This window comes from Leucopleurus acutus (assembly GCF_964270905.1).
Source record: "Leucopleurus acutus genome assembly, chromosome: 3".
In the NCBI taxonomy this organism is placed as follows: domain Eukaryota; kingdom Metazoa; phylum Chordata; class Mammalia; order Artiodactyla; family Delphinidae; genus Leucopleurus; species Leucopleurus acutus.
In genome coordinates, this window is record NC_139145.1 from 15,923,534 (window position 1) to 15,942,166 (window position 18,633).

Here is an 18,633-nt window from a genome sequence, read left to right on the forward strand (position 1 = left end):
GTGCCCCTGCCTTTCTCAGCGACAAGTAACACAAGTGATGCATTCTCCCCCGTGTCCACGTATCCTGGTCCGGGCGGTGGGAGGGTGGGGGGAGGGTGCGCTTTGGAAGAGCCTTCTCCCCTGCTCATGGCTTCTGCGGCATCACACGCAAGTGTTCCCAAACCTTCCCAGATGGGGCCACAGTCTTCTCCATACACCTAAGCAGGGAACTTTGCACCTGCAGTCCATGGAAATCAGTGAGGCTCGGTGCCCTGGCCTACACTTAGTACGGTCAACTTGTGGCAATCTCTGGGGAGTGCTGGCACCTCCCTGTGGCTTTCCTTTACATTGTCGTAGGAATAAAGAAGCTGAGCGCCTTTCCCCGAATGACCGGGGTCCCCATTACTCTTTTATTCTACCTGGGGACCCAGTTCATATTTTTGCCTACTCACCAATAGTAGGCTCTCTCTTCTCTCCATTCATCTCTAGGTACTCTTTATGCATTGAAATACTAGAGAAGGACAGATTGCTAGCTTTCAAGGTTATTCCCAGCTGTGGGACTCGCATTTTCACCGTGTGATCGAGTCCTCCGATGAATCAAAGTTTTTCCCTTCAAGAGTGTCACCGATGTCCATTTCAGCCCTTTGAGTTTGGAGCATTTGTGTTCCATTTAAGAAATCTTCCCTTACCTTCCGTCTTTAAAGAAACCACGGTATTACCGGACTCTGTTTTCGTTTGTACCTTTTCACACTGAGGTTTCTAACACACCACGAGTGCACTTTTGTGTGTGCTGTGAATTGTCAGTACAGTTTAATGTTTCCCTATGGGTAAGTGGTCCAAGCACTATTTATGAAGACAACATCCCTCTTCAACTTCTGAAAACACAGAGCACAGTAACAGATGAAATTGTGGCGGCAGGGAGGGGGCTGGGTAGGGGGCGGAGGGGGAATTTGTCCCTGGTGGTGCAGGAAAACACTGCTGCAAGGAGCTCTTGCTGTCCTCACTACTAAGTTCCTTTGATGCAGTAAATATCGCCGCACTGGGATCCCCTTATCTTGAAACCTATATAGCCTCACGATAATTCTTTACTACGGTTCCCAGGAAGCGCTCTCAGCGCACTTCTGCAAGCAAATAGCATATTAGCTGTACCTTGCCTTTGGAAAATTCCTGCTATTCTACCATCCGACCACCCAAAACACAAATTTGCTTCGATTTTCATTGTTAATCAACATCTCTGATTTTTCTCCTCAGATTACTGCCCGTCCAAGGAAACCTCTGACTCTCTCTCAAGAATGTGTACTAATTTCCCCACATAGTCTCGTAGCAACTTATATCAGACCTGGAATTAGAAAAATGATACAATTGTGCCCATTTAACTCTTTCACAAATGCCACGGGGAATACTGACCCGCAGCATCAAAACTGTTTGAAGACAAAGGCAAAATCCTAATGAATTTAAGAAGATCACCCTAAACAGCACAGGGGACTCTATTCCAATCCTCCTTTCTTTCTCCCTTTGCAAGATCATGATAATAAACTTGGCCTATCTTCTGCTATCTACAGGCAACTGGAGCTTCCCTATCCAGGAAATTGAAGGAAGGGCATCGCAGTATCCTCAAATCTGACCATCCATAGTTCACTCCTACGATAATTCCAAGCGGGACTTGGTGGCCATCATCTCCACTAATCTGCGATCAATGAAATTGAAACCCCATCTGGCAACCCGAGACCTGGCATGAGCCATGCAGTAGGTGTCAGGAAACACGTACCATGGGAGGAAAGTCACATATCCCCAGGCCTACCTGAGACCCCAAGCATTAGGGAGAGCCAGGGTCCCGATACCAGGAACAACAGGAAGGCTCTGGGCACGTGCTAAGACACCATGACTGGGCCTTACCGCATGGAGACAGGTGGACACAAATGGCCCCTCTTCCTTCCATGCCCACACTCTCCATCCATCCTCCCCAGGTCAAAAATGGCTATAAATGTGGGACGTGGAAGACTGGGAGGCTAAAGGCGAGTGAACACCCGTCTGTGGAGGCCCAAGACCGTCCCCTCATCACCTCCAAATAGGCTAGCTCAGTATCCTCCTCCAGGACTGACCTGTGACATCCAGATGGAAGGAGACCCTCTGGCCCCCGGCCTCGCAGCTGTACTCCCCGGCGTCTGCCTTGCCCGCCTGCTGCACCACCAGCCACCGCCCTCGGCCCGTGGCCTCCACACGCACTTTCGAGCTCGAACTCAGCTTCTTTCCATCCTTGTACCACATCACCTCCGTCTGGGCCTGGGCCACCTCGCAGCTCAGCGTGGCACTGGACCCCGCCACGGCCTGCACTTCACTGCGTGCTGGCTGCTCCTTGGCAAACACCACCTTGGGCTCTGGGGACAGGGAGGGATACACGGGTCAAAGACACCATCTCAGTCACGAAGGCAGCCCCGGGCAATGGAGACCTGAGTGGGGAGCCGTGTGCCAGGCGGGTGTGAGGGGTGCGGAGGTGGGGCAGGGGCCAAGCTGGAGATTTCTCCAGGCTCTGCACCAGCCGTGTGCCCTGCAGAAGTGCCCCTGCCTTTCTCAGCGACAAGTAAAACAAGAGATGCATTCTCCCCTGGGTCCGCGTGAGCTGGTCCGGGGCGTGGGAGGGTGGGGGGAGGGTAAGATTTTTGAAGAGACTTCTCCCCTGCTCATAGCATCTGCGGGTCTCACGCAAGTGTTCCCAAACCTTCCCAGATGGGGCCACAGTCTTCTCCAAATGCCTAAGCAGGGAAATTTGCACCTGCAGTCCATGGAAATCACTGAGGCTTGGTGCCCTGGCCTACACTTAGTACGGTCAACTTGTGGCAATCTCTGGGGAGTGCTGGCACCTCCCCGTGGCTTTCTTTTCCACTGTCTGAGGAATAAAGTAGCTGAGCACCTTTCCGCGTACACTGGGGTCCCCATTACTCTTTTGTTCTTCCTGGTGCAACTATTCAAATTTTTGCCCACTCACCAATAGTAGGCCCTCTCTTCTCTCCATTCATCTCTAGGCACTCTTTATGCATTGAAATACTAGAGAAGGATAGATTGCTAGCCTTCAAGGTTATTCCCAGCTGTGGGACTCGCATTTTCACTGTGTGATCGAGTCCTCCGATGAAACAAAGTTTTTCCCTTCAATAGTGTCACCAATGTCCATTTCACGCTTTCATTTTGGAACATCTGTGTTCCATTTAAGAAATCTTCCTTTACCTTTGGTCTTAAGGAAACCACGGTATCACCGGACTGTCTTTTGGTTTGTACCTTTTAACACTGAGGTTTCTAACCCACCACGAGTGTACTTTTCTGTGTGCTGGGAATTGTCAGTACAGTTTAAGTTTTCCCTATGGGTAAGTGGTCCAACCACTATTTATGAAGACAACGTCCCTCCTCGACTCCTCGAACGCACAGTACAGCAACAGATAAAATTGTGACGGCGGGGAGGGGGCTGGGAGACAGACGGAGGGGGGATTTGTCCGTGGTAGTGCAGGAAACCACTGCTGCAAAGAGCTATCTGACCTCACTACTACGTTCCTCTGATGCGGTAAATATCGCCGCACTGGGATCCCCTTATCTTGAAAACTATATAGCCTCACGATCATTCTTTTTTTTTTTTTTTCTCACGATCATTCTTGACAACGGTTCCCAGGAAGGGCTCCTACCGCGTTTCTGCAAGCAAATAGCACATTGGCTGTCCCTTGTCTTTGGAATCTGCCTGCTATTCTACCATCCGACCACCCAAAACACAAATTTGCTTCGATTTTCATTGTTAATCAACATCTCTGAGTTTTCTCCTCAGATTACGTTCCATCGATGGAAACCTCTGACTCTCTCTCAACAATGTGTACTAAATTCCCCACATAGTCTGGTAGCACCTTTTATCAGACCCGGAATTAGGAACATGATACAATTGTGCCATTTTAACTCTTTCACAAAAGTTTCACTTGCCAAGCGTTTCTAGCCAGGACATAGCTGTGGAAATGTCTTCTGCATGTTCATTCTCTTACACCCTAATCTTACTCAACAATCGTACACAGCCTAATAATTGATCCATCGGATTGTCTGAGTTGATAATCACATCATCAGCAAATTCTACCTTGAGTTTTTCTAAACCCTTTGCCAGTGATTTTATGCTCCTCCTGAATCCGCTCAGTACTACAGAGGCCCACGTGTGTTCTCCCTCACATCAAAGATTGGCAGGGACACGTTAAGTGGGATGCTGGTCTTGTTGTTGCTGTTGTTGTTGTTGGAGGAATTTTATTATAACGTTACAAAAAGAGCCCTTTTTTTTTGCGGTACACGGGCCTCTCACTGTTGTGGCCTATCCCGTTGCGGATCACAGGATCCGGATGCGCAGGCTCAGCAGCCATGGCTCGCGGGCCCAGCCGCTCAGCGGCATGTGGGATCTTCCCGGACCGGGGCACGAACCCGTGTCCCCTGCATCGACAGGCGGACTCTCAAACACTGGGCTACCAGGGCGGCCCAAAAACACTTTTGTACAGTATTTTAAGAATTATATGACAGGAACTGGTGCTCAGTTTTCTCACATTTTTTGCCTGGATTTGGGATGATCAAATTTCATCAACCATTTGATTCTCTACTCGTTCACAGGACCACATCCTTTTGCATTCAATCTCTTAATTCCATGCTTTATATATATTAACTTTGTCAACCTTCAACACAACGTGCAATCCTGGACTAGGACTCTCATCACTGACTCCACCCCGGGGACGCATGGCTGAATTCCTTTTGCTAACAATTCATTTATGATTTTGGCTGTGATATTCGCAATACATACGTCTGGAATTTCATTCATCCTTCCTGCCTTTCTTCAGCGATTCTGGTATGCGTCGATGTTATGTTCTGAATTTAAAGAGACTTATGGAGTGCATCTCCTTTTTCTATCTCTAAGACCATCTCCACAAGCATGGAATAACAGTTTTCCAGGATAGTTTGTAGACTGTACCAGAGAAGTACCAGGTAGTTCTTGGGAAGATTTTTCATTATTGGTCCTACTGACTGACAAGTCATACAACTCTTTGAGTTTTCTACATCTTCTTGTGTCAGTTTTCATACAGTTGTCCAGGATTTAGTCAAACTTCACAACTTTTCAAAGCTTTTATCTTAGAACACTCTCTAATACTCTCCAAATGCCACATTTTACAGAAATGCCTTCTCGGATCCGGGATATCTATACACACCCATAAATAATCATATGGTCACACGGTCTCAAACAGTTACGGGTTGACACCTAGCAGTCAATGTGGAATGGCAGCCCACCCCTACTCAGCATGAAGGCTCTCTTCACAGAAGACGAGTAACCTGATTTCATAGACTGCCCTATGTTCCAGCCACGAGGCAGCGACACTAACCTTTAGGAAAATGCAACGAAATAAAGACTGCTTTGCCAGTCAGAGTCTGCTAGTACACTAACTCCTCATTAGCAAAGCAGACTGATGGTTCAGTAGCGACGTTTTCCTTTCCGTTCCTAAATTCATCAATATAACACCATTGGGAATACTGACCCGCAGCATCCAAACTGTTTGAAGACAAAGGCAAAATCCTACTGCATTTAAGAAGATCACCCTAAATAGCACAGGGGACTCTATTCCAATCCTCCTTTCTTCCTCCCTTTGCAAGATCATGACAAAAAACTTGGCCTATCTTCTGCTACCTACAGGCAACTGGAGCTTCCCTATCCAGGAAATTGAAGGAAGGGCATCGCAGTATTCTCAAATCTGACCATCCAAAGTTCACTCCTAAGATAATTCCAAGCGGGACTGGGTGGCCAACATCTCCACTAATCTGCGATCAATGAAATTGAAACCCCATCTGGCAACCCAAGACCTGGCATGAGGCATGCAGTAGGTGTCAGGAAAGACGTACCATGGGAGGAAAGTCACATATCCCCAGGCTTACCTCAGACCCCAAGCATTAGGGAGAGCCAGGGTCCTGATACCAGGAACAACAGGAAGGCTCTGGGCACGTGCTACGACACCATGACTGGGCCTTACTGCATGGAGACAGGTGGACACAAATGGCCCCTGTTCCTTCCACGCCCACACTCTCCATCCATACTCCCCCCAGGCAAAAATGGCTATAAATGTGGGACGTGGAAGACTGGGATGCTACAGGAGAGTGAACACCCGTCTGTGGAGGCCGCAAGACCGTCCCCTCATCACCTCCAAATAGGCTAGTTTAGTATCCTCCTCCAGGACTGACCTGTGACATCCAGGTGGAAGGAGACCCTCTGGCCCCCGGCCTCACAGCTGTACTCCCCGGCGTCTGCCTTGCCCGCCTGCTGCACCACCAGCCGCCGCCCTCGGCCCGTGGCCTCCACACGCACTTTCGAGCTCGAACTCAGCTTCTTTCCATCCTTGTACCACGTCACCTCCGTCTGGGCCTGGGCCACCTCGCAGCTCAGCGTGGCACTGGACCCCGCCACGGCCTGCACTTCACTGCGTGCTGGCTGCTCCTTGGCAAACACCTCCTTGGGCTCTGGGGACAGGGAGGGATACATGGGTCAAGGACACCATCTCAGTCACGAAAGCAGCCCTGGGCAAAAGTGACCTGAGTGGGGAGCCGTGGACCAGGCGGGTGCGAGGGGTGCGGAGGTGGGGCGGGGGCCAAGCTGGAGACTTCTCCAGGCTCTTCACCAGCTGCGTGCCCCTCAGAAGTGCCCCTGCCTTTCTTAGCGACAAGTAACACAAGTGACGCATTCTCCCCCGGGACCACGTGAGCTGGTCCGGGGGGTCGGGGGGTTGGGGGAGGGTGCGCTTTTTGAGGAGACTTCTCCCCTGCTCATGGCTTCTGCGGCATCACACGCAAGTGTTCCCAAACCTTCCCAGATGGGGCCACAGTCTTCTCCATACGCCTAAGCAGGGAACTTTGCACCTGCAGTCCATGGAAATCACTGAGGCTCGGTGCCCTGGCCTACACTTAGTACGGTCAACTTGTGGCAATCTCTGGGGAGTGCTGGCACCTCCCCGTGGCTTTCTTTTCCACTGGCGGAGGAATAAAGAAGCTGAGCGCCTTTCCCCGAACGACCGGGGTCCCCATTACTCTTTTTTTCTTCCTGGGGACCTAATTCATATTTTTGCCTACTCACCAATAGTAGACTCTCTCTTCTTTTCATCTCTAGGCACTCTTTATGCATTGAAATACTAGAGAAGGACAGATTGCTAGCTTTTAAGGTTATTCCCAACTGTGGGACTCCCATTTTCACTATGTGATCGGGTCCTCCAATGAATCAAAGTTATTCCCTTCAAGAGTGTCACCGATGTCCATTTCAGCGCTTTGAGTTTGGAGCATTTGTGTTCTATTTAGAAATGTTTCCTTACCTAAGTCTTTAAAGAAACCACGGTATCATCAGTGGGGTTTTTTGTTATTACCTTTACACTGGGTTTCTACCCCACCACGAGTTCACTTTTCTGTGTTGTGGGAATTGCTAGTACAATTTAAGTGTTTCATATTGTTACTTGGTACAAGCGTCTGATGGGGATACTCTGATAAACTTCCTCTTTGCACAATTCTTCTAGGACAGAAACTGTGGGGTCATTATGGGTGCATTCCTCATCCCTCCCAGATGAGGCCAGAGTCTTTTCCCACAGGAAAGTGCAGGGCATGTTCTCATCTGCAGTGAATGAGGTTTGCTGAAGTGCTACCCTCACCTACTCTCATTGTCAGCAGTCTGGTGGGAGTGAAATGTACCTCCTGTGGCACTCTTTTGCATTTTTTGTGATGATTCAAAATAAAGACCCATTTCTGATGTTTTTGGTCATCAGTGTTTGCTCTTCTGTGGTGTCACTGCTCAACGTTTTTGCCCTATTTTCAATAGCACTGTCTGCCATTTGTATGTTCACTTTAAGGACATTTTTATACATACGAATGCTAGGCACTGACAAGTGTGTGTGTTCTAAATGTCTTCCACATCTGTGTGGTTTGCCTTTTCAGTACTTCATGCTATCTTCTGATGAATCTATCAACACATATTTAGTTTTAAGGTAGTCAAATATGTCAAATTTTTTTCATTATGGTTAGTGCACTTGTATTTTACGAAGTCATTCTTTGGGACTTCCTTGGTGGTATAGTGGTTAAGAATCCACCGGCTAATGCAGGGGACACAGGTTTGAGCCCTGGTCCGGGAAGACCCCACATGCCGCAGAGCAACTAAGCCCGTGCACCACAACTGCTGAGCCTGCTCTCTAGAGCCCGTGAGCCACAACTACAGAGCCTGCGAGTCACAACTACTGAAGCCTGCACACCTAGAGCCCATGCTAAACAACAAGAGAAGCCACTGCAGTGAGAAGCCCGCATACCACAGTGAAGAGTAGCCCCATCTCGCCGCAACTAGAGAAAGCCCGCATGGAGCAATGGAGACAAAAATAATAAGTAAAATTTTTCTTAATTATTTATTTTAAAAAAGAAAGAAATCATTCTTTAGTCTGAGGTAATTAAAACCATCTATGTTATCATCTAAGAGTTTTATGATTTTCCCTTCTATTCTGTGGTGTTTAACCCAACATGAGTTGACCATGGGGCATATGAATTACTGGCCTAATCGTTTTTCTATATGGTTAAATGGTTTAAGTGTCATTTATTAAAACCATGTTGTCTCTACTCCTTGCATGATTCCACATTTTTTTTTAAAAAAAAGGAGCAGGGGAATGTGGGCATCCATTCATGTGCAGATTTGTGTCGGAGATCACTACTCTGGTCCTTTGGTCTGTGTATCTATCCTTGCAATGAGACACTATTGTATTCATTACTATAGCTTTATAACAATCTTGATATTGGTATAGCAAATACCTCACTTTTTGCTCTTCTTCAATAGTGTATTGACTGTACATGGTCTTAGCAATTTAATTCTGAATTTACAAAATCCCCACTAAACAAACATTTGTTTGGATTTTAATTGGTATTGAACATTTTTTATTCTTCCCTGGATTTCTACCCAACTATTTAGAACTTCTTGACTGTCTCTCAAAACATTTTTAATAATTCCCCCCCACACACAGAGCCTCTCACCACCCTTTATTAGATTTGGAATTAGAAAATGATTCTTTTGATGCTATTGTATCTCTTTTAAAAATTTCATTTTCCAGATGTTTGTTGCTACTACGTAGCCATAGAAGTGTTTTCTTCATATTGATTTTTTTACATGGTAATCATTCTCAACTATCTTATTAAGTCTCATAATTTATCCTTTGGATTAATCATATTATCCATGAATTCAACTTTTGTTTCTTCACACGTTTAGGTCTTTTACTTTCTTTTCCTCCTATCTCTGTTGTACAATGTTGGTTAAAAGTAGTAACAGTTGGCTTCCTTGTCTGGTTCTCTATGTCACAGACAAACTTTCAAACTTTCACTTTTTTGTGTGCAATTAGCTGGTTTGTCTGAAGCGTCATTTATCAGATTACGAACTGTTTTATTTATAATTCGTTAAGAATTTTATATCATGAATTGATGCCAACTTTATTAAACTTTTTTTCTGTATTTATAATGCCAAATCTTACCAAATACTTTATTCTGCATGTCATGAACAGATTGCTTTGCTAATGTTTCTAGTGTTTGAACAGCCTTGCATTTCTGGACTATGACTTTTATCACAGTGTATTACCAATTTTCCTCTTAATATATTGTTAAATTTATTTTGATAATATTTTGTTTCAGATATTGGCCTTCATATCCATAATAGGTTTGTCTGTAATTTTAATTCTTAAAATTTTTTTGTCAGATATTTGTATCAATGTTATGCTATCTACATGAAACAAATCAGAGACTGTTTATCTCCATTTTCTATTCTCTAGAAAAATATCCATGAACATGGATTTTCTTTCCAAAGTATTTCATATAATTTACCAGTGGAACTACTGGGCTTAGATCTTTCTCTATGAGAAGATTTATCGTTATGGTTCCAATTATTTAAAAGATTATAGGACTGGGCTTCCCTGGTGGCGCAGTGGTGAAGAGTCCACCTGACGATGCAGGGGACATGGGTTCGTGCCCCGGTCTGGGAAGATCCCACATGCCGCGGAGCAGCTAGGCCCGTGAGCCATGGCAGCTGAGCCTGCGCGTCCGGAGCCTGTGCTCCGCAACGGGAGAGGCCACAACAGTGAGAGGCCTGCGTACCGCAAAAAAAAAAAAAAGATTATAGGACTACTTGAGTTGTTGAATGTTTCTTGTGTCACTTTTTATATAGTTTTCTAAGAATCTGATCAATTTGTCAAAACTTTCACACTTATTGCCATGAAAAAATATTGTCATATTCTTCTGAAATACCATTCTTAAAAGATATATACACGTTGGTATAGGAGAAGCTACTATTCCTCTCCAAGTCTAAATCTATAAATCAGACTCCATGGGGAATTCTGACATAGAATGTTCTAACAGAAAACAAAAGGAAATCACTATTTGCTTTGAAAAGAGAATTCCAGACCTCACATGTGCATATCTCAGGCACATATCAACTAACCCTCTGGTCTCTGTTTACTTTGCACACATATTGCAAGAAAAATGGATCTAGATTTTGCTACATGTAGATGCACAGATAACTTCTATATCCACGTGCAAGGAAGAAAGAGTGTTCAGAACACCTAAAACTTTGATAATCCATAGTTCAGTCTTGAGATACATCCAAGTATGACTGTGTGGCAGAAATTTCCCCTTGTCCTGGTTTAATGAAATTCAAACATCTCTCCCTAGTGTGAACCCACATGCGTTGCTAGGTGACAGCGTCTAGGAGCTGTCAGGACATCCAGGAGGAGCAAATTCACATACCCACAGTTAAAAGACATCTGGTCTACCTCAGACCCCAAGTGCAAGACAGAACCAGAGTCCCAGACACCAAGGAATACCCAGAAGGTTCTGGGCAGATGCTGGGAACTGAAGACTGTGCATTACTGTGTGGAAACACCACTCAGGGTTTATAGGAACACCATTATCCCTTCTGTTCACAGCCTACCCATCCAGCCTCCCTTGGTCCAGCCATGGGTATGAAAATGGGAGGTGGGAGGATGGAAGGCTAAAAGAGATTAAGTCTAGTGGGAAGATCATCGGGTCTATTGGGGGATGCAAGCCAGTCCCATCACCTCCACACAAGGCTAAGTTACTACCTCCAAGGACTGACCTGTGACATCCAGGTGGAAGGAGACCTTCTGGCCCCCAGCCTCACAGCTGTACTCCCCGGCATCTGCCTTGGCCACCTGCTGCACCACCAGCCTCCGGGTGCAGCCCTTGGCCTCCACATGCACTTTTGAGCTTGAATTCAGCTTCTTCCTGTCCTTGTACCACATCACCTCCGTCTGGGCCTGGGCCACTTCGCAGCTCAGTGTGGTGCTGGCCCCCACCATGGCCTGCACCTCTTTATGTGCTGGCTGTCCCTTGATAAACACCGCAGAGGACTCTGGGCACAGAAAGGGAGACACAGTGTCAGAGACACAAAGCTGGTACCAGCCTGTGAGACCAAAACTTAAGAGTTCAGTAAATTTTCTCCTTGGAGCCAGTGATGCCAAGTGCCCAGGAAGGTGTAGAGTTGTGTTTACAAACATATATCTCAAGTGTACATTTTGGTGATGTTCTGACACAAGGTCAATTCCTAAGGCTGGAGGAAAGTGGCCAAAGTTATTCTAGCATCGGTCACAGCTAGTTCATTGTCTTTCCCATGTGACAGTCACCTCTGGCAGGCAGGTTGGGTTGTGTGCACTTGTATCCCCTATATGTATAAATACATATAGTATCTCAGAGAGTCCATGCTGTATATGCAGTCATTCATTCATTCATTCATTCAATCACTGATGCAACTAATGTCAGTGGAGGGCCCATTATCTGCAGGCACTATGGTGGTGCTGGGAACGCTATACCATAGCTGGAAACGTGAGTAACACAGTCTCCGTTCTTACAGATCTTACCTTCTACTGAGGAAAAACAAACAAACATACAAACATGACAATGATTTAATGCTACGGTCAATGCTGTGATGAAATAAGACAGAGTGATCCGCTAGAGAGAAGGGACTGACAGTGTCTTAGATTTGGTGGTCAGAGAAAATCTTGGTAAGGAGTAATGTTTAGGTGAAGTGCTAAATGATAAAAGGGAGGCAGCTTTGATGAAAGCTGAGGGGAGTCATTCTAACGGAGATGAGAGCTAGGGCCAGGGCTCTCCTAGAAGGATAGATGTGAAGTGAGTGAGGAAGGTAAAAGGGAACTGCACTTTTGGAACCACACTGGGCATCTGATTTTCTCCTCTGGACACTGCTGCTCCTTAGTACAGCATGACACTAAAAGGCATAGGGCTGCTACTACGAAACAGGAAACCTGGTCAGGCTATGTACACCTTGTATAAGCAGAAAGATAAAGTTAGAGATTGAGGAGCCAAGCCTCCAGGAAAAAGAGATCTTGTAGAATTGAGCCCCACACTCAGCCACATTCCCCTCAAGATGTTTGATGAGCTCCACAACTGCATGGCCCAGGAGACTACGAAGCCAAGCAGAAAACCTCTGAAAACTATAGCAGACGTTTTAGCACCTTGCATTACCAGAGACAAAGATTAGAGTTGAGTGTCTGCCTGAAAAGAGACCCCCCTCCATACCCCAAGTCTCTGTAGAAATCCTTGGAGGACTATGCCCAGGAATGGGGGCAAACCGGAGATAGATGACCCTGATCAAAACGGTAATGCAGCCTTGAGTCAGTGCAGTCCTTGAATAGACTAAAGTTCTTAGTTGTTCTCTCCCTCCCTAGCAAAGGAAATACTGATCCTCTGTCTGAAGTAAGATAACATCATCCATATTCAAAAAGTTTTCTCAAACGATGTCTGACAGTCAACTGAAAATTCCCTGGCATGCCAAGGACAAGAGTGAATAGAAATCCAAAAAAAAGCAATATCAGATGATCAGACCAGGATATAACCATGATAATATTTCTTTAATGTGAAAGAAAAGAAAATATATCAAATACAAAAATTTTACTACAGAGTCTAGAATCTATAGAATCTATAAGAAACTAAACAAATGGAAATTATGAAACTGGAAAATACAATCATTGAAAGTAAACACACTATAAATGGGTTTGACAACAGATTAGATATAGAAGAATAGAAAATTAGTGGATTGGAAGACAGATCTAAAGAAAATATCCAGACTAAAGCAGAGAGAGAAAAAAAATTAAGAGGTGGAGAGAAAGAGAGATACATATGAGACATGTGAGAAACCACACTTTATGGTTGAGGAAAGACAAAACTCCACAGACTCAAAATGCTCTGCAACCCTAACCAGGATGAATACAAAGAAAATCACACCTAGGTTCATCAATGTAAACTGCTGAAAATCAAAATCAATACCTTAAAAACAACAGGAAAATTAAAAAATGACCCTTGAGGGAACATAATATATATGACAGTAGATAGTCCAAAAAATACATGGAATCTGGAAGACAGTGGAATAGTCTCTTAAAAAATTTTTTTTAAATATGGGCAGGGGATTGTTAAACTGTAATTTGATAACCAGAGAAAATAGCCCTCAGAATATTGGGCCTAAATCCTGGCTCTGTAATTCTCTGGCTATGTGAACTTTGGCAAGTTATGGAATTTCCTTGTGCCTTATCTTAAAATGGGAATAATCAGAATTCCTCTTCCTGAGGTGGTTGTGAAGTTTAGACAAGTAAAAAGACAAGAAGCACTTCATAAAATCTGGCCCTTGGCATGTAATTAATACCCGCTAGCTGCTATGTGGTAAGTTTTGTGAGAAAACACACTTTTAGGTGGCATGACCACACACCCCTACTCCCTAATAATTAAGCTGAGGAACATAAGAAGGACCTCAAGGAACCCACCTGTGATGTTGAGGTGGAAGGAGATCTTTCAGCCCCGGCCTCTCAGCTGTATTCACCCAGCATCTACCTTGCCCACCTGATGCGCCACCAGCCTCGGGGTGCAGCCCTTCCTTGGCCTCCACACACACTTTTGAGCTTGAACTGTTTCTTTCCCTCCTTGAACCATATCACCTCTGTCTGGGCCAGGGCTACCTCACAGCTTAGCATGGTGTTCACCCCCACCTCAGCCTGCACTTCCCTGCATGCTGGATGCTCCTTGGCAAATATCAGTGTGGCCTCTGGGGACAGGGAGGAAGACAATCAAATTTCTAGAATTGGATGAGGGCCCACCTTCCAGATCTCAAAACCATGATGCCTTGGCCACAAGCCAGTCCTATTCCTAGCCTTCTCAACACAGAGAACTTCACACTCAGAAGATGTACAAAGCAGGGAACAGGTTAGTTCTCAGAATCTGAAGGCTCCCAGTTCAATAATTTTCACACTGGTATATGTTACAGTTCAGGCTCTGGCATCTACGTAGCACCTGTGATCTCATAATTACCCTAACAAAGAGAGGCATAATTTGTGGCTGGCATATCATAGCATTGGTATTTTCAGGGAGAATTTCTTATACCATGTCACCAAGAACAGGCAATACCCCTGAGTCACAGGAACACTAATATGTTAATGCAGTCTACAACTTCTAGCAGGCCAGTCACCATTAGTGTAATCAAATCCTTGGCCTTGGGAATCAGATGCTGCTTTTTATTAACTTACTCTATTTGCTTGACATCACATTACTCTAGAACAGAGGTCCCCAACCCCCAGGTCACAAACCAGTACCAGTCCACAGCCTGTTAGGAGCTGGGCCTCACAGCAGGAGGTGAGCAGTGGGTGCGCAAGCAAAGCATCATCTGCTGCTGCCCATTGCTTCCCATTGCTCCCCATCACTCACATTACCACCTGAACCATCCCCCCATTGCTTGCATTACCGCCTGAACCATCACTTGCTTTACCACCTGAACCATCCCCCCCATAGCTCGCATTACCGCTTGAACCATCCCCCCTCCCTGGTCCGTGGAAAAATTATCTTCCACAGAATTGGTCCCTGGTGCAAAAAAAAGGTAGGGAACCACGCTCTAGAATCCATTCTACTACTCTAGACTTGATTTTCTTCTTTATAAAGTATATTCATTGGTAATTCTTTCAGTGAGATTTTATGAATGATAAATTCTCTCCATTTACTCTCTGAAAATGTCTGTATTTCACTTAACTTTTGAATGATAGTTTAGCTGGATACAGAATTCTAGATCAACAGTTATTTTCCCTCAGTGCTTTGGAGACTATAACATCTTTTCTGTGCTCTTCATTGCTGTTGAAAAATCTACAGGAAGAATAACTATCATCCCATTAATCTTTTTTCCCTTTGGAGGTTAAGATCTCCTCTTGGTTTTTGGCCTTCTGGAATTCACTAGCTGTGAATTTTTTTTTTTTTTTACAATTCCCATTATTTCTTATGAATCTTGACGTTTAGGATTCATGTCTTTTACCGTTTCTTAAATTTCTCCACATTATTTCTTTCATTATTTCATCTTCCTCATTATCTCTAGTCTCTCCTAGAAGTCCTTTTAGACATACGTGTGGCCTTCTACTTCTCTTCTCTATGTCTGTCATTCTCTCTTATTTTTTACCTCTTTGTGATTCATCCTGAGTAATTTTCTCAGATCTATCTTCCAATTCAATAATTCTATCTTCAGCTATGTCTAATTTGCTGTTTATCCCTCCACTGAATTGTTATTACAAAAGTTGTGTTTCTTATTCAAGAAATTTCATTTGGTTCTTTAAATCTGCCTGCTCTTTTTCCTAGTATTTCACTTTTTCTTACATTTTCTAGTCTTCCATACATATCTTTAATCATTTTAAGTAGACTTATTTGACATACTCTTTCAGATTGTTTTTCTATCATCTGAAGTTCCTGAGTGGAACTTCTGATCTTCTAATACTGCTCTTGTTTGTAAGTTCCAACTCTCATTTATATTGGATCATTCTTCTGGTGCTTAGATAATTCCTTTTATTTCTTATATGACTTAAAATACAAATGCATAAACACTAATTATAAAACTATAAAGTTAACGGACACACTATGTATGAAGACATAACTTGTGACATTAACAACATTCAGCTTGGGGCACAACCTGTAAAGAAGCAGAGGTTTTCTATTGAAACTAAGATGATATAATTTCAAACTTGATTATTACAAAGTTAGATGTTAATGACAATCCCCAGGGTAATCACTAAGAAAAAATGAATGTGCATATACATAAGGAAATGAGAAAGTAACAAAAATGGCACACTAAAAAAAATAAATTAATCATAAATGACAATAATGGAGAAAATAATGGCAAAAAGATATGACATATGAGAAACAAAGAGTAAAATAGCAGAAGGAAACACTTCCTTATAAGAATTAACTTAGTACAAAATGAATTTTTTAAATGCTGTCTACAGGAGATTCACTTTAGATCCAAAGATACAAATAGGTTGAAAGTGAAAAGATACTCCATACAAATAGCAATCAATAGAGACCTGAGGTGGCTATACTGTCAAACAGAAGGAAAAAAACATTACAAGACATTATATTTAATATACACAGATATAGATTAAGGATGTTATATATTGATTAAAAGGGTCAATTCATCAAGAAGATATCACAACTATAAACATAAGCACAACTAACAGGAGAGCTCCAAAATATATGAAACGAAAACTAAAAGATTAAAGGGAGAAATAGACAGTTCTCCAAGAATAGTCAGAGACTTCAGTACCCTACTTTCAATAATGGATAGAACAACCAGACAGATCAATAAGGAAATAGGACATGGATAACACTATACAAGAAACTAGACCTAACTGACTTACAGAGTACATTTCACCCAACAGCAACAGAAGACACATTTTACTCAAGCACATATGGAACATCCTCTAACACAGACCACATGTTAGACCATAAAACAAGTCTCAATAAATCTAAAAAGACTGAAAGCATACAAAGAATCTTTTTGATTATGATGGAATGAAACTAGACAGCAATACTAGAAAGAAAACTGGAAAATTCAGAAGTATGTAAAGGCGGACCTTGAAGATGGCGGAAGAGTAAGACGCGGAGATCACCTTCCTCCCCACAGATACACCAGAAATACATCTACACGTGGAACAGCTCCTACAGAACACCTACTGAAGGCTGGCAAAAGACCTCAGACCTCCCAAAAGGCAAGAAACTCCCCACGTACCTGGGTAGGGCAAAAGAAAAAAAGAAAAAACAGAGACAAAAGAATAGGGAAGGCACCTGCACCAGTGGGAGGGAGCTGTGAAGGAGGAAAAGTTTCCACACACTAGGAAGCCCCTTCACGGGCGGAGACTGCGGGAGGCGGAGTGGGGAGCTTCGGGGCCGCGGAGGAGTGCACAGCAACGGGTGCGGAAGGCAAAGCGGGGAGATTCCCGCACAGAGGATCGGTGCCGACCGGCACTCACCAGCCGGAGAGGCTTGTCTGCTCATCCGCCGGGGCAGGCGGGGCTGCGAGCTGAGGCTCTGAGGCTCGGGTTTCGGTTTCGGACGGAGCGCAGGGAGAGGACTGGGGTTGGCGGCTTGAACATAGCCTGAACGGGTTAGTGCACCACGGCTAGCCGGGAGGGAGTCCGGGGAAAAGTCTGCACCTACCGAAGAGGCAAGAGACTTTTTCTTCCCTCTTTGTTTCCTGGTGCGCGAGGAGAGGGGTTTAAGAGCGCTGCTTAAAGGAACTCCAGAGACGGGCGCGAGCCGCGGCTAACAGCGCGAACCCCAGAGACGGGAGCGAGCCGCAGCTAAAAGCGCGGACCCCAGAGACGGGCGGGAGACGCTAAGGCTGCTGCTGCCGCCACTAAGGGGCCTGTGTACGAGCACAGGTCACTCTCCACACCCCTCTTCCGCGGAGCCTGTGCAGCCCGCCACTGCCACGTTCCCGGGATCCATGGACAACTTCCCCGGGAGAACGCACGGTGGGCCTCAGGCTGGTGCAACGTCACGCCGGCCTCTGCCTCCACAGGCCCGCCCCGCACTCCGTGCCCCTCCCTCCCCCCCGCCCCCGGCCTGAGTGCGCCAGAGCCCCCGAATCAGCGGCTCCTTTAACCCCGTCCTGTCTGAGCAAAAAACAGACGCCCTCCAGCGACCTACACGCAGAGGCAGGGCCAAATCCAAAGCTTAGCCCTGGGAGCTGTGAGAACAAAGAAGAGAAAGGGAAATCTCTCCCAGCAGCCTCAGAAGCAGCGGATTAAAGCTCCACAATCAACTTGATGTACCCTGCATCTGTGGAATACCTGAATAGACAACCAATCATCCCAAATTAAGGAAGTGGACTTTAGGAGCAAGATCTATGATTCTTCCCCCTTTACCTCTTTTAGTGAGGGTGTATGTGTATGCTTCTGTGTAAGATTTTGTCTCTATAGCTTTGCTTCCAACATTTGTCCTAAGGTTCTATCCGTCCCTTTTTTTTTTCTAAATAAGAATTTTTTAATTCAATAACTTTATTATACTTTATTTTATTTTTACTGTATCTTCTTTCTTTCTGTCTTTTTTCCTTCTTTCCCTCCTTCCTTCCTTCCTTCCTCCCTCCCTCCCTTTCTTTCCTTCTTGCCTTCTTTCCTTCTTTGCTTCTTTCTTTCTTTCTTTCTTCCTTCCTTCCTTCCTTCCTTTCCTTCTTTCTTTCCTCATACTTCTACTAATTCTCTCTACTTTTTCTCCCTTTTATCCTGAGCCGTGTGGATGAAAGGCTCTTGGTGCTCCAGCCAGGAATCAGGGCTC

General features: G+C 44.9%; 1 protein-coding gene across 1 annotated transcript in view; it reads right to left on the reverse strand.

Annotated features, from left to right (window-relative positions):
- Nucleotides 1-2,052: 2,052 nt before the first annotated feature.
- LOC309958846 (obscurin-like) overlaps nucleotides 2,053-18,633 on the reverse strand; it is a gene marked incomplete at both ends in the record, with an annotated part of 33,989 nt that continues 17,408 nt past the window's right edge. The window contains 3 exons of the mRNA XM_082834992.1: nucleotides 2,053-2,357; nucleotides 6,211-6,486; nucleotides 11,120-11,395. Coding sequence (XP_082691118.1) covers nucleotides 2,053-2,357; nucleotides 6,211-6,486; nucleotides 11,120-11,395 — 857 coding nt within the window. The remainder of the gene's footprint in view (nucleotides 2,358-6,210; nucleotides 6,487-11,119; nucleotides 11,396-18,633) is intronic.